General features: G+C 51.7%; 1 protein-coding gene across 1 annotated transcript; it reads left to right on the forward strand.

Annotated features, from left to right (window-relative positions):
- The first annotated feature begins 5896 nt into the window (after positions 1-5896).
- On the forward strand, positions 5897-12788 carry CRABP1 (cellular retinoic acid binding protein 1). The gene is made up of 4 exons (XM_031440737.2): positions 5897-6254; positions 6795-6973; positions 9025-9138; positions 12502-12788. Exons 1-4 carry the CDS (start codon positions 6185-6187, stop codon positions 12550-12552), a joined length of 414 nt encoding a protein of 137 aa, XP_031296597.1. The 5' UTR covers positions 5897-6184; the 3' UTR covers positions 12553-12788.
- Positions 12789-15445: the final 2657 nt, after the last annotated feature.

The following is a 15445-nucleotide window of genomic DNA, read 5'->3' on the forward strand; positions in this document are numbered from 1 at the left end:
ACTTGCAGGACCTGGTACATAGTAGATGTGTAATAATCATTTGATGAATGAGTGAAACAATCACTCAAAGGAGAAGCCAGAGCTCCCCATTTGGGTTGATGGGTAGGCTAGGGGTGGGCTGACTATAGATTGTAATGGCAGACAGCTGCACGGTCCTTTTTTTTTTCTTGATGTGTATTCATTCATTTCACCTTTCAGAGCAGGCATGGTTGGTTTTTTCATCTTAATTTTATGAAGGGAGAAACTGAGTTTCACGGTGCTTGTGTGTGCTGCTCCATGTTGCATGGCCACCCACTCAGTGGGAGTCCAAACCAAAGCCCTGGTCGACAGAGACATGGACCCACCACACCCCTTTCTCCTGGTCCTGGTTTTAAGCAGAGCTGTCCTTATTAGCATTCAGGTGGTCAGACATCCCAAGCTCCAGAGAGCTCAGCAAGCTCACCATCCTGGGGGGTAAGGGCAGGGGGTAAGGGCTCCATTCTGTTCCACTGTTTGACCTGGGGCCAGGCACCCCTCTCCGGGCCTCTAGGTCCCCATCTGTACAATAAACGTGCAGAGTAGGGTGGTAAGAGCATGGAGCTGGGCCCAGTCCACCTGGGTTCACCTTCCAGATCTTAGTTAGCTGAGCAACCTTGAACATGGTACTTTGTCTCCTCTGCTTCAGCGCCCTGGTCTATAAATGAGTACCACTCACAGGACAGTGGTTAAAAAAAAAAAAAAAAAGAATGAATGAACACTCATGAAGTATTTCCTACAGTGTGTGGCACATAGTAAAAGCTCAATAAACATTAGTCATTTGTATTTATTCTACTGTGATCCCCAGGGCCCCTTGGGCCCTGGTGCTGCCTGCTCTCTGACTCCAAGTCCAGTGCTCCTTCCACACTGTTAACCTAGAAGAAACCCACCCAGCAGGGCAAGTGCAGCCCCACCCCCAGTCTTCCTCAGGAATCCAGCTCCTCTTTGTCCTGTTCTGCTGACTCCCAGATTGTCCTGGCTCAGTGGCCCCAGCCCCCTCGACAGAGAGCTGTCCTGAAGACCCCCACTGGGACCCTCTTCAGAGCCCCCAGCTTTCGGGGACTGAACTCTGACCTCCATTCTTCCAGCATGAATTCAGCCTGCCTAAGGGCGTGGGGCCAGGCCAGCAGGGCCCCTGGGAGGCTGAGGCGCTGGCGGGCCTCCAGGCAAAAGTAGCAAAGCTCCGCAGAAATGCTCCGGACAGGGATGCGGGTCAGCAGCTTGGGAGGAGCTGGCAACATGGGGTCTGTGAAGGCAAGAGTTGCCAGCCGGAGAACAAAGGGGTCTTGGAGAGAGGGCCTAGGCCCCAGCCCCGGCCCCTGAGAAATCCACATCAGAGGAGGAAATGCCAGGAATTGGCCACAGCCCATTGGTGACTGCAGGCCGCAGAGGATACCCACTTTTGGCCTGGACTCTGGGATCCCTGAGCCTAAGGTGAGACCACCTGCCTCTGAGGGAGAGAGCGCTCCTTGTAGATCTGTTCCTTATAGGAGCCGTCAGGGGCTCAGAGCCCTGACTGGCTCCAGTCCTTTGCCTCTGCTGTTTCCTCTGTCCAGAACGCCCTTTCCCCTTTGTCTGCCTGTTGAAATCCTACCCACCTTTCAGAGTGCTGCTTAAGCTTAACGTCATCTTCTCCAGGACATTCAGACACCCCAGATGTGAGATGCCCTCCCCTGGGCTCCCCCAGTGCCTCCCCTCCCCACCTCACAGCACTTACCTCATTGTCTCAAACTTTACTTAGTGCATCTATCTTCCTTGCCAGCCTGTGACTTCCAGAGCCCTGTCCCCTCACCTCTGAACCCCATGCCTGGTCCCCATGCGTGGTATTCTCTCCAAAAACTGAGCTGAGTGAGTGAATGAATCTACTCATGGACCTTAGGTTCCCAGAGTCTTTTTGTTCTAGAGATTCAAAGATCACAAGAAGGAGATCCCAAACATACACACAGGGCACCCTGGGAATGTGCTAGAGTCCCAAGGATGTAGAGTTGACTGACAGTGTGTAACTGTTCAGCCAAGAAGTCACCTTTGCCTACCTGCCGGTGCCAGTTGAATTTCCTTGGACTAAGGAGTAAGGGGCTAGAGTTTGAATCCCTTTCTTGGCCACCCAGGCAAGGCACTGCCACCCTCCCAGACCATGTGTCACCAGAATGCCATTTGGAACTCCAAGCCCCTGTCACCTGGCTTACCACTGCCCCAGCAGAGCTCCACTCTGAAGCCTGACATTCAAATGTGATCCACATTAACCCAGACCTTCACCACATACCAGGCTGTCTGTCTACCCCTAGAGCCCCCACACTATGGTAAACTGGGTTCCTCATCCTTGAGGCCTTTCTGGAAGTTCCCTCCTGTTATTTCGTGGAATTTCCCCCTCCCAACAGCTCCATTTGTATGTCCCCATGAACCTCAAAGGTATTATATCATCCAAGGTCGAGCTCAACATCCTTCCCGTGAAATTGTGGGCTCCAGTCCGGGTTGGGGCTCTCACCTTCCATGCCACCGCTAAGCTAGAGACCCCACAAGTGTACATCCTTCTCCTTCAGCCACCTTGCTGTACCGATTTTACTTTCTAAATATTCTCAATCTGTTCCCTCCTCGAGCTTGAGCCCTCTTTGTCTCCCGCCTGGACCACTGCAGTAAACTCCTCAGTGGTCTCCATGTACTAGCTCTCAATCTCCTTCAATTCATCCTCCATACAGGTCAACAGAGGGATCTGTTTAAAATGCCATCTGACCAGGTTGCTCTTCTCCTTAAAAATCTTCCATGGTTCCCATAGCCTTTCAGTGGAATTGATCAAAGTGAGATCGGTGCAACACTGGACCTGCAGGATACTCCATGTGAGATTCAGGAAATGCTGCACACCAAGTGCCCCTCTTTCAGATTCATAATGTACATTGACATCTTAAGGATGGCTTCATCATTATCCTAAACTCCAGTACTTTGATCTCTGACCATGCCACCTTCCCGCCGTGCTCTTCAATTTCACAGGACATCCAGACCTGGAGCCTCTCCATCCTCTCCCTACCTACTGAGCCCCGTCCTGGCTCCACTTCCCTCCCACTTCTTCCCAGACACCTGGTCCTTCACCTCAGCCCTTTCCTGCCACCACTCTCAGTCATCCTGCTCTTCTTTGTCTCTCTGCAGCCTCCATTTCGTCCCCTAAGCATTGGAGTCCAGGAGCTGTGGGAGAAAGCCACATTCCATCATGAAAGCTGGAGTCAGCCTTGGTCCTCTCAGACCTCACTGGAGCCCAGCATCACTTCTGTGCAGCCTGAGTTGCCTCTCCCATTTCCAGAGGGGCTCTTCCAAGACTTCGCCAAGAACCCCACCTTGCAACCTTCCTCTCACTCTTTGAAGAAGACCATCTTCTATGTAACAGGCAGAGGAGAACTTAGCCGGCAACTACCCTCACTTCTGGTTCCCTTTCCTCCTCCTTCCGGCCCCACCGCCCCATCCCTGAAGGCAGGCACCTCCACCTTCGCTCTGAGTTTCATCTTCTCTCCCCCCTACCTGTATCCATCTTCTCTTTCTCCTGCATCTTCTGCCTTTCCTTTAGTCTCTGCTGTCAGCCTGTAAATATCAAATCTCTTCTGTCCAAAATGTTAACATACCCCCAAATAGTCCTTTTTGATGCCCCCTCCTCTCATAACTTCCAATCCCACCCCCCCAAATATCTCTGCTTTTCGGAAGAGTCTACCTTCTCTGCTCCCAGTTTACTCTTTCCATTCCAGTGCAGCCTGCTTTCAGACTCCACAGTCACCAAGAGCCATCCGTTCACCCCCTTGCCTCCATGAACCTCCCTGGAGCAGTTGCTATTGCTGGCCCATCCCTCCTTTCGTAATATGCTGTGCCCCATAGCTAGTAGGATACCACCTGCTGCCTTTCCTCTGGCTGCCTTTGGCTCCCTAGCTCATCTGCCTCCTACATGTTGAGAGGCTCCAAGCTCCATCTTGGCCGTCTCTCTTCTCCACCTGTGTCCCGTCCCTGAGCATCTCATCCACACACATGTCTTCAATTGCTCCCTGCACATGACCCCCACAGCCCTGTCTTCATCTCAGACTGCTCTCTGGAACTCCAGGACCACACTGCTGACTGCCCTGGGTCCTCGGTGCCCCGGACAACTCGTGTGCAACACATTGCAAACAGAAACTCATCTTCTGCCCGTGTGCTCCCCACAACAGCAAATGAGACCACCAAATGCACATCCCCGAAAACTGGGAGTCACCCTGGCCCCTTGTTTCCATGTCCCCTCTCTTGCCAGGCATAGCTGGTCATATAATAGGGCCAACCTGGTTGTACAAGGACAATCACCTGGAAAACTTGTCAAGCACAGCCCCTGGGCTTACTCTGGGCCTTACTCTGATTACTGAATCCAAATCTCCAGGGCTTGGCCTGGGAATCTGAATTCCCAGAATTCTCTCCCCTTTGTGTATCCAGTACCTTTGCAGCAAGACCTGCCAGGCATCTTCATGGCTTTCCCTATGGTCTTGACTCCTACTCTGCTGCCCTCCACTGTCCTGTTCCAGCCCCTCCCCAGCGTGGTCTGAAGATGGCAGAGGCCATGTTGGGGAGGAGTGTTGGATAGGGGCAGACACCTGCATTAGCTGGATGGCACCCCTGTTTTCCCCCCTCACTGTAGAGATGCCAGACCCTCTGTAAATTGGGTTTGATTCTGTGGCAGCTCTATCCTCTGCCTCCCACATTCCAGATCAGGTACATAATTTGCAAAATGAAAATGCAGGACCCCTTGACCAAAAATGATTAAGGATTTCAAGATGGCATCCTTCTCAAATCAATGCTTATTTACTGAGACCCACCTGACTAAGCCTGAGGAAGAGAGGACAAGTTGATAATGAATCACTGCCCTCCAGGAGTTCAATTTATAGAAGGATTAAAACTTGAAGAAGAGCAGGACCAAATGTGGATCCTGCGGGCCAGAAAGAAACAATCATATTCGATTAGGAACCTCTTCACAAAAGAGATGACGTTGACAAATAGGCAAGATTTTATTAGCTCCAGGAGGAAAAGGGTATTCCAGGGAGAGGGCACAGCAGGGCCAAAGCTTAGAGGTGCAAAGATGCATGGCAGGTTCTACAATACTGAATCATGCAGTTTGGCCGAGGCATATGGTTGGTGGAATAGTGGAGAGATTGGAAGGAAATTTTAGGGTCTGCTGTGGTGAAGTGTCCGTACTCCCTGGAGTGGAGACACAGGGGGATTTAGGTTCGGTGCATATTTGGGATCAAAGGAATAAGGGAGGAGACTTCCTCCACTTGGCCGTCCCAGCCTGTCTGCAAAGCCTCACTTTTCTGCAAAACAAGTCGCTGCTACCCAGGTTCTGGAGATCATTCAGTCCACCCCTCCTGACCTACCGTGGTATGCTTGAGAGACCCACAAGGGTGCACCGGCCCGAGCTCCCTGTCTCCCTACCAACATGGAGGACCCTCAATCTCGCGCGATCCTGGGTTCTACGCAGCAATGCCCAGACACATGTTGGTGGGGTTTGGGTCTTTCCTGCCACTCGCTCCCATTGGTCCTACTCGTGGGGGCGGGGGTGTGGAATAGGATCCCCGACTGGGAGGGGAGACGGCCAACTGGGTACAACGAGAAGGCACGACTGGGAGTGGAGAAAGAGTGGCTTCCATCCCCTGGTGGACCCGCCACCCAATTATTTTAACTTTATATTATGGATATTCTCAAACATATACAGAAGTGGAGAGAATGGTATAATGATTTTCCCAAGCCCCCACCACCTAGCTTCAACAATTTTCCCTTTTTGGCCAACAGTATTTCATCTAACCCTCTCCCACTGCCCACTTTAAAAAAAAGATTTGGGTGGCCTGGGGGTGGCAGAGGCGCCCCCACCCAGAACTATAGGAGAGGTGGTGCCAGGCCTGCACCACTGTTGATGGGAAGGCCGAGGGGCGGAGTGGGGGCACAGTTGAGTTGGGAGTCGGGCTCTTGCTGGGTAGGGGCCGCAGGGGGCGGGGGCGGGGCTGGCGGGGCGGGGCTTGGAGCAGGGTGGGGGTTGGGGGCGCTCTCCCGGTGACTCAAGGCGCGCGAGGCTGGGCGCAGAGCGGCAGTCTCCGCCTTGCAGCTTGGAGTGTGTGCCTGCTGCGCCGCAGCTGTCCGAGCCTGCCGCCGCATTCCCGCCGCCGCCACCACTGCCACCATGCCCAACTTCGCCGGCACCTGGAAGATGCGCAGCAGCGAGAATTTCGATGAGCTGCTCAAGGCGCTGGGTAAGCTGGCGTGGACCGCGCGCCCCGACGGGGAGTAGCGGCAAGAGATGCCCTGGGCCTGCCGGGGGTGGGCTTTGGGGACAAAGAGGGAGTCGCCGGTGCGACAGATTGGGGAGAATTCCAAGGTGCGCCCTATCTAGAAGCGGTGAGTAGAGCCCGGGATCCGCGCATCCAGCGAATGTTTCCTGGATGCTTGGCGCTTTCCCCGACGGTTCGGCTTTTTATCTCGTGCTAGATCATCGCGAAGAGAGATTATTACTGAAGTCCTAGGTGGGTCAGAGACTTTAAATTTGGATACTCAGTTTGAGACCAGGGCCTGACATCAATTTCCTGTGCCACTCCGGGAAAACCTCTTACCCTCTCGGAGCCTCAGTTTCTTATTTCGAAAATCAGGGCTTGGGCAGTGGGAGGAATGGATCGGCTTTAAGTCCCCTATCTATAGTCAGAGGGTTTGGGAAGTGCCAGGCCAGTCCCGGGACAACGGTCTGGTGGCGAGGCCCCGTACCCGGACGGGTAGCGCACCCATTCTAACCCCTACAGGTGTGAACGCCATGCTGAGGAAGGTGGCCGTGGCGGCTGCTTCCAAGCCGCACGTGGAGATCCGCCAGGACGGGGATCAGTTCTACATAAAGACATCCACCACGGTGCGCACCACCGAGATCAACTTCAAGGTCGGAGAAGGCTTTGAGGAGGAGACAGTGGACGGACGCAAGTGCAGGGTGAGACCCCAGAGTCCGAGTAGCGTTCCCGGAGTCCCGCTCCCTACCCATGAACCGCTGCAGCCAGACGAAACCACGTCTCCTTTTGCAGCCTGTGGCGCGCTCTCCTTTGCAGGGCGTGTACACGGGCTGTTTGCAGACAGGATCTGTGCAACCGAGTTGCCCTGGGCTCAGGAAAAAGTTCTACCCGATCCCCTCCCAACCCCATCCCTAAGCTGCCTCCTGAGGTGCTAACAGCCACACTCAAAGCGCGAGCTCTGGGTTGCGCAGCGTTCCTTGCGGGGACTTCTGCAGCGTTTTGAAGCGATCCTCCGCGCGATCGCAGGCCGCGGGGGAGGAGGAGGTTGCAGGGGCTGCGGGGTTCCCGGGGCTGCGGGGTTCCCGGGCCGCGCGGCCGCCAAGTTTCCTGTTGCAGGTGGAGCGGCAGCTCTCGTGTCCCGCCCCGCCCCCCTCCCTGGGTCTCTGGGCCCCCTGGGAGTGCTCTGAATCTAGTTTCAGCAGTCTTAATGGCCTCGCCACCTCTCCCGCCCGCCGTCAGTTTGGTTCCTTAAAGGAAAGATGGGATCTTTCCAAAAGCAGGACAAATTCTGGCTGGGAAGATGGACTAAGTACTTTCTTAGTCCTCAAATGCAAGAGTTCGGCATTTCTCCGTATAACGGCCCTAGGGATGAATGAGTGGACTGAAACAAGGGGTTGTAAATTCCTTTATTAGGTGGGCAAAAATTGCATTTGGTTGATCTCTGGAATAGAATAGAGGGTTGGCTACTTCATTCTGTAGTTTGAGGACAGATGGAAAAAATGATCGCTACCGCTACCACTTATTTAAAAGGTGACAAAATGTCTCCCTCCCTCTCCCCAGTGTTTAAAAAAAGAAAAACTAATAACATTGCAGAGAGTGAGAAATTGTTTTTCACCTTTCCTGAGTGGTGCTTGTCTGTCTGATCTAGAGTGGGACTCTCTGGGCACGGGGTTTGGGAGGACACAGAGACACAGCCCCCCGGAGCTCACTGTCCGGTACAGTGAGATTTAGCCCCCATAGTTGGCATAGCCTGAAAATGACGTCTGGACTTGGAGCTGGTGGGATCAGAGCCCCCAGCACCGCACTGTTTGTAAAACCGTAAGAGCAGGACAGCATAGTAGAGTGACGGTCTGGGAGTCTAAGGCAGAAGGCCTGGCAATAGGCAGGACTCAATTTGGGGACATCCAACAGTGACTACTGCCAGAGACAGTAATTCTGATCAAAAATCCAAGGTTCACACACAGCCCGGAGAGTGGGGCTTTATTCCCGCTGTGCCTAATGAATGTGTCCCATGTGTTAGTTAAAAAGCGAGTATGTGCACATTGAGTACAGCCTCCTAGGCCAGCTGCACAGGGCTTTGTGCAGACACTGGGGAAAACTGCAGGGAATCCCTCCCTTTGCCTCTCACCTCCAACCGCGTGAAGACCCTTCAGATTTTTAAAAAAAATTTTTTGAGGGAGATGTAACCTGGGAAGTGGCAGTATTTTTTATCCTCAGAGCCAGAGACACAGGTTTATTAGAGCAGGCTGTGTGCTGCATCTGCTAAGTGCAAACAGAAAGGAAGGCTTTAGCCCCAAATCCGTGCAAGCAGCAGAGCTCCTGATCTGCTGACTGCAGATGTGGTTACAAATATGGCGTCTTAACCGTTCTAAAAATTTGTAGTTCTGATGTGCAGCTTCTTGCCTTGAATAGCCGAATTGCCTGAAGGGGTAGTCCATTTTGACGGAAATGAATCATTGCATGCTCTCAATTTTATTCCTGGAGATGTAAAGCCCGCCTTTTGCTTTGCGGCTTCGGTGAGTGTGTGTGTGTGTGTACATGTGTAATACAAGGTACATTTATACCCTGTGAAATCCGTGGTCAGCCCTCTGAATTTGGGCTTGATAAGGTGCAGCAGAGAAGGTTCTGTGCCCCGCTGACAGGGACCATGTGTTGCTTCTCTGCACAGCAATTATTCTCCTGTGCTCATTGTTGTCTCTGCTCCCGCTGCCAAGACTGTAATTAATGTCACTAATGGTTTTCCTGCCCGCAGAGTTTAGCCACTTGGGAGAATGAGAACAAGATCCACTGCACACAAACTCTTCTCGAGGGCGACGGCCCCAAAACCTACTGGACCCGCGAGCTAGCCAACGACGAGCTCATCCTGGTGAGGCCCCTTGACCCTGAAACAAGCCCGCGGTTCCCCAGATGATGCCCGCCGCGGGCCACACCAACGTCGTCCTCACCCGCCCATTCAGGGAAGAGACACTCTTTGCCTTGGGTTAAAATGTGAGCAGAAAGCTCGAGATGACAGTTTAGGTCAGAGGAAATCATTTTTGGGTGGTTGGCAGGAGAGATGAGTGCTCAGAGGGCAGAGCAGGGGCGAGAGACGGAGGCAGGCTGCAGTGCCGGCCGCTGTCCACACCCATGCATCCCCCACCGTGACTTGCTGACTTGTGTGAGCCAGTCTCCCCTCCAGCGGGCTGCAGAATGCTTGGGCTCTGTGAGGTCCCAGGGTTCACTCTGCAGAAAGGATTTTTTTTTTTTTCCTCCTCCTCATTCCCCATTTTAGTACCTGGGAAGGATTTCAGAAATTTTAGTATGCCAGCACTGGGAGCCTTAAAGAATATTTTTACCCCTAGACTTATAAACTCCAGTGGTCTTCAGGAGCCATACAAAAAAAAAAAAGCTGATTTGGGAAATGTTTGAGTGTTAACCCAGTGTGGAGGGTGGGGCCTTTAGAGCTGGAGAGGGTAGGCTCTAGATTGAAACATTTTAAACATCCCTGGCCACACAAAATATACCTGGTGAGGTCAAGTTAGAAATCTCTAGTTTAATCACACACCTCCTCCACCTTTATTTTGGTATGGGAACCAAAGGAGACTGGGAGAAAAGGACAGCTCCCTGTCAGTCTCCCTTTGTGTTTCAGAACAGACCAAGTTTTCCTGGCAACAACCCCCTCCCCCCCAGAAAAGGGAAAAGCTGTTGCGGATAACCAGGAAATTATATCCTTTGTTCTCCATCTTGTTAATATCTTCCCTCTAAGGCATGTTGTTAACATCTCCCCTCTGAGACTGCCTGCCTGCCCCATCTTAGAGAATGTCACCCTGAAATGTCGGGAAAGGAGATGGCGAGGAAATCTCGGGCAGGACTGTGTGACCTAGGCATGGCCCTTCCCTCCCACAGCTGTAAAATGAGGGGTTGAGTTAGAGTTTGATCCCTGAGGTCCTGCTCAGCCCTGAAATTATACGTTTATTCTGCAAGAAGACCCTAAATTGAGCTGTCTCTATTACTTTAACGGAGGCTGCTTGATCTCGCTTTCTTTCTCTCCTCCTGACCTTCCCTGCGAAGATTTCACATACTTTCTTCTTTCCTACAGAAAGAGCTGGCTTCATTTGCAACCTGGTTAATGTTGTTTGGAGGGCAGGAATACTTGATGGGGTTGGGGGGAGCAATTTGAGGGTGAGATACGGAAATTGAAGAGAAAAATGCACATTCGGTTCGGTAGTACCACGGGTATCAAAGAAGGGGGTGATTTTAGAGCTCAGGTGTAGCTGAGGGTTAAGGAGTCTCGCTTTGCTCTGTGAGGAAGTGTGAGTTTGTTCATCTCCGTAGTATCTGAGCAGCCAGCGCATCAGCCCAGTTCTGCTGGGAGAACTCCAGCACTTCCAGCTCCCCCACCGCAGCTCTATCTGTGCATCCTTCCCCGGCTCAGCAGACATGCAGACGAGCCTCGAAGGGAGCATTAATTCTTGGCATTTGGGATCTAAAATGTGGGTTTCTGTTCCAGGGTTATTATCATTAATAAATCCAAATGGAGATGCTGTCTCCATATAACAAGAAGCAATGTATTTTAGTTAAGTTGAAATAAGCTCTCCCAGCACCAGCAGTAAATTGCAACCCCCCCAACTGGATGTAAGTTGCCTTCATTTTGAAAACTGAGTATACTCCCTTAAACCACTCTGAAACATTCTATGGGGAGTTTCTTTCAGGAACTCCTCGGCAGAGTTTGCAGGCTGAGAAGGACATTTCAAATGTGGTTCAAAATGTAGTGATTTTTCTTGTTTTGTGAAGCCACTTGTTTGCCTGGGTAAGGTGTCAGTGGTTCCAGTACAGGTAAAGGGTCCAGTCCCCAAACTTTGGCATTCCATTTACCACTCCATGGGTGTAGAGCTGGAAGAGTTTTGGGAAACTACATGGTTCTAAGAGGTCCAGACTGAGAGGTGAATTTCCATGGGAACCCCTGCCTCACCTTCCCCCAGCACCCAGAATCATCTGCAGTCCTCACTAATGGGAAAGGTCAGTAGGACAAAGGTATCCAGAGCAGGGACAGCTGTGCCTGTGTGATCAGGAGTCCCCTACTCAGAAAAGCAGCTGGGGATGAGCATTTGCTTCCTTAATAATCATTAATGACTAGTATTTCCCTGAAACACGCATGTTGGAATTGTGTCCCAGCACATGTTCTCTGAGGGCATCTCAAGACCAATTGAGGGACCCACGGGAAGATCCAGGTATAGTCAAGCTCTTCACTCAGGGCTTTTAACCTCTGGAGCCTCAGGCCTCTTTGACAGTCTGAAAGATGGGAACCCTCCCACAGAATAATGTACACCTGCAAACAAACATACCCACATCAGGTTTTTTGACTGAGTAATTTTTTTTCTTTTTGTTTTTGGTTTTTTAACATACATACTGCTTTCTCTGATCCAACTGCCTGTGAGGGACCTAGGAGAGCAGGCCTGTGAGTAAGTGCCAGTTTTTGGAAGAATTTAGAGACAGTTTATTTATGGTGATATCATTTCAGAGGCCAGAATAAAACTGTCTTCCCCACAGCAAACAAACGAACAGCCACAGAATTGTAGCTGGAAAGAAGCTGTGGGATCATCTTGTTCAGTTGCACGCCCCACCCCCCACCATCCCCAAGCTGTCCGGGAGCCCAGAGCCCTTCCTCGGCTTACCCAGCTGTGAGTTGCAGAGCTAGGTCTGGATGCTGACGCTGTGCTTTTGCAGCCGAGACTGATTTTCTAGCTTGCAGTTGACTTGAGTATTACTTATAAAACTTCTCAGGCCATCTCTCCGGCTGGACAGATGCTTCCTGGAAGGCACTTTTACGCCCTCTCCAAAGCTACCCCACCTGGCTGGTCAGCACTGGACCCCAGGACTCCAGCTGCCCCAGCGCCTTGCTCTCTACTTCAGAAACGTCCAATATAAAATCGTTCCCCTTTCAGTTTAATTTGAAAAACCGAAGCCAGGAAACTTGCATTTCTTTTGTCACCATTCCCAGGTTCCAGAAGCAAAGGAAAACTGCATATAACATAATCCTATAGCCCAGTTGCCTCTCTGCCAATACAGAGCTTAAGGGAGAAAAAAAAAAACCGCCAGCAACCCTTAACGCTGTGCATGAGCACATGGCACAGGAAATTGAATGTCTGTTACAAAGAGTTTTTAACAGGGCAGTAAGCGGCCTTATTAGTGATACGCTTTAAACATTTTTGCACAGGCATCTGCACTGATTGGTTTTCCTTCTCTGCAGACTTTCGGCGCCGATGACGTGGTCTGCACGAGAATTTATGTTCGGGAGTGAAGGCGGCCAGCTTACTCCTGCTTTGGGGGTGGGATGCATGTTCCCCTGAAAAATGTCATAGTTCTGAGCTGCCAGCGGGCCTCCCCTTCCCCCACTATCAACATTAGGAGATCCCATTTTCCCCACGGTAATGTAGTGTTTCCCCCCAAGGCCTTTGTGCTTCTGTGTCCCTAGTGCTCCCTAGTTTGGCATCTGTATGGTTTCTTCAGTCATTAAACTGGTTGTACACATCTCAAGGCTTTCTTCTTCTTTGGACTGCCTCTTCAGTTTCAACGCGGGGTCATGGTGTACGGTGCGCTGTGCTGTGCAGTGCTTTGGGCTCCCGCCTGCTGCCCCGGTGCAGGGCTTGGAGCATAAGGCAGGGGCTGCGAGCTGGCCCCTCTCCAGCCAGATCCAGACTGCAGATCCAGGGGAGTTTGGACCTCACAGTGTTGCTTTTTTAATTGAATTAGTTGGTATATCGGTGGTTCCCAGCAGGAAAGGGAGGTCACATTCAAAAAGGTTAATGAGAAGAGCTCAGTGTGAGGAGGTTTATTTACACAGGTATTTGCATAGATGGGAGGAGGCATTCAGAGACCAGCAACAGGGGATGCAGTTCTCCCCTGGGGCTGAAGACCTAGGCACAATGGGTCACTAGACTAGCCTGGGAAAGAGACCACCATGCAGGAGCTGTGGCACTACACAGAGGAACAGGGTCACTGCCAAAACCATGTCCCCAGTGTATGTGGGATGATGGGGCTTCAGAGGGTGGGGAAGAGTCTCTTCAGCTTGGAACAAGTGGGTTAAATATCCTGACCTCCCACCTTTCAATCTCTGATTTACCTATTCTGCCCACTCACCAAACCCACCTGGAATCCAGAGGGCAAGAGAGTGGGGAGGTGGGGAGGGAGGGCACTGTCCACAAGAGTCACCCTCCCAGGGCACAGCTGAGCTGAGAATAGATCCGAATATGCAAAAGGGCAATAATAAACAGTTGCCAACTTTCACATTTGAAAATCAAGAGATTTCACATGAAAATCTGGATTTCCACTTCAGAGAAAAATTGGGAAAATCTGGCATTTCTCACTGCATTCCCACAGGGCAACAATTGGCTTGGCAGCTTTCCCCCTTTTAAGTGGAACTTACACCCTCTGCCTTTGCGTGAGCCCCACCATCGCCCCTGCATTTATTTACGTGGCCTGCCTGGCTTCTTGGGCACCTCTCCTTGCCATCCTAGGCACGTGGGTTCTTGGCAAAGCCAGGCCAGAGTTGGCTGACCAACAATGTTTGGGCGTGGATGAAGCCAGAAGACAGTGACCCTCAAAGAGCTCACCCCATGATGGGGCAGGTGCCTAAGGCCTAGGCGCCGCCGCCTGAGTGGGAATGAGGACACCTTTACCTTACTCCTCATACGTCCACGGCCCAGAGCCCCACTCTGCTCGCGGGAGATTTCAGCCCCTCTCAAAGACTCCACTACGCACATCTGGAACTCGGAGGGGAGGGGTCTCAGGCCGAATGGAACTCAGCTCACATCCTGCCTGCCTGCTGGGGCTCTAGGGACCATCTCTGCTGTGACTCGCTCCACAAGAGCCAACGGCTCTGCCAACAGTCCTGCTTCCCGCAGTCCCAAAGCCACCGGGCCCTGACACACGAGAACAGGGCTGGATTCTGAGTCAGAGTCAAAAGAGATCCTGACACCGGGCTCTGCTTTGCCCCCAGGGCTCTGAGGCACCTCTGCTTGTGCCCAGAGCCTCTCCAAGCTCCTCGTGAAAACAGCTCCTTCAACTCTGGCTATATCCTGGTGCCACCAGGACCAGTGGCCACAGGTGGCGTGCCAGCCCCTCCATTCTGCTTGTTTCTCCTCTCCGGGGCTTGATCACTCACCAGAAACAGCCAGGTCCATGCCCAGCACCGTACAAAACACAGTTTCATGTGGCAGACAGTGAGTGCTGGAGGAGTCGCCTGACGGCTTCTTGGAGGAAGGGGGCTGGAGCGGGGCCTCCCGGGAAGGGGAGGGCCGGGGCTGCTAAGCAGCGCCAGTGGTTCACTTAGATCATAGGCTGCTGCCCATTTCTCTTAAACCCTGCTCCTTCATTTTTCAGAGAAAAAGGCACAGTGTTTCTCATTCCCTCTTGGAAAAGCACTCATGGGGCATTCGTGTTCCACACAGCCCCGTACGGAGATGGCGGCTATAGTCTTCAGCCTAAACTTATTTGTGTGTACACCCATTACATATGATATATAATACACAAACACATGTAGAATGACCACTTACACAAAATATCACTGTCACCAGAATAATCTCACTAAAATGCTGCTCTAAACACATTACTCCCCTGCTCAGCAGTCCCCATGATCTGCAACAGAAAGGTCAGACTCTCCGTCCTGGCTTTCAAGCCCCCCGTGATATGACCTCACCAGGTAAAACAAAAATAATGAGGTCCTCGTGTCTGTCAGACCTGGCTTCAACTCCTGGGCACACCTTTAGTTTGCAAGTACTAGAAACAGAGCCCCAACCAGCCCCAGCACAGAGGAATGTACTCTGCTGACCCTTGAAAATATTGTGCTAAGTGTAAGAAGCCAGTCCCAGGACCACATGTTGTATGATTCCCTTTATATGAAGTGTGCAAAGCAGACAAATCCACAGAGACAGAGAGTAGACTGGTGGTTGCCTAAGGCAGGGGGTGCTGGGGGAAAATGGGAGTACAGGGTTTCTTCGGGGTGGGGGGGTGATGAAAATGTTCTAAAATTGATGTGGTGATAATTGCACAACTCTGCAAATACACTGAAAACCACTGAAGTATGCATTTTAAATGGATGAATTGTATGCCATGTGAATTATATCTTCATAAAGGTACTGCTTTTTAAAGGAATGTGCTGATCTCCCACTTTGTGAGGAATGCTGGGGAAGGTC

This window comes from Camelus dromedarius, chromosome 29, assembly GCF_036321535.1.
Source record: "Camelus dromedarius isolate mCamDro1 chromosome 29, mCamDro1.pat, whole genome shotgun sequence".
NCBI lineage: Eukaryota > Metazoa > Chordata > Mammalia > Artiodactyla > Camelidae > Camelus > Camelus dromedarius.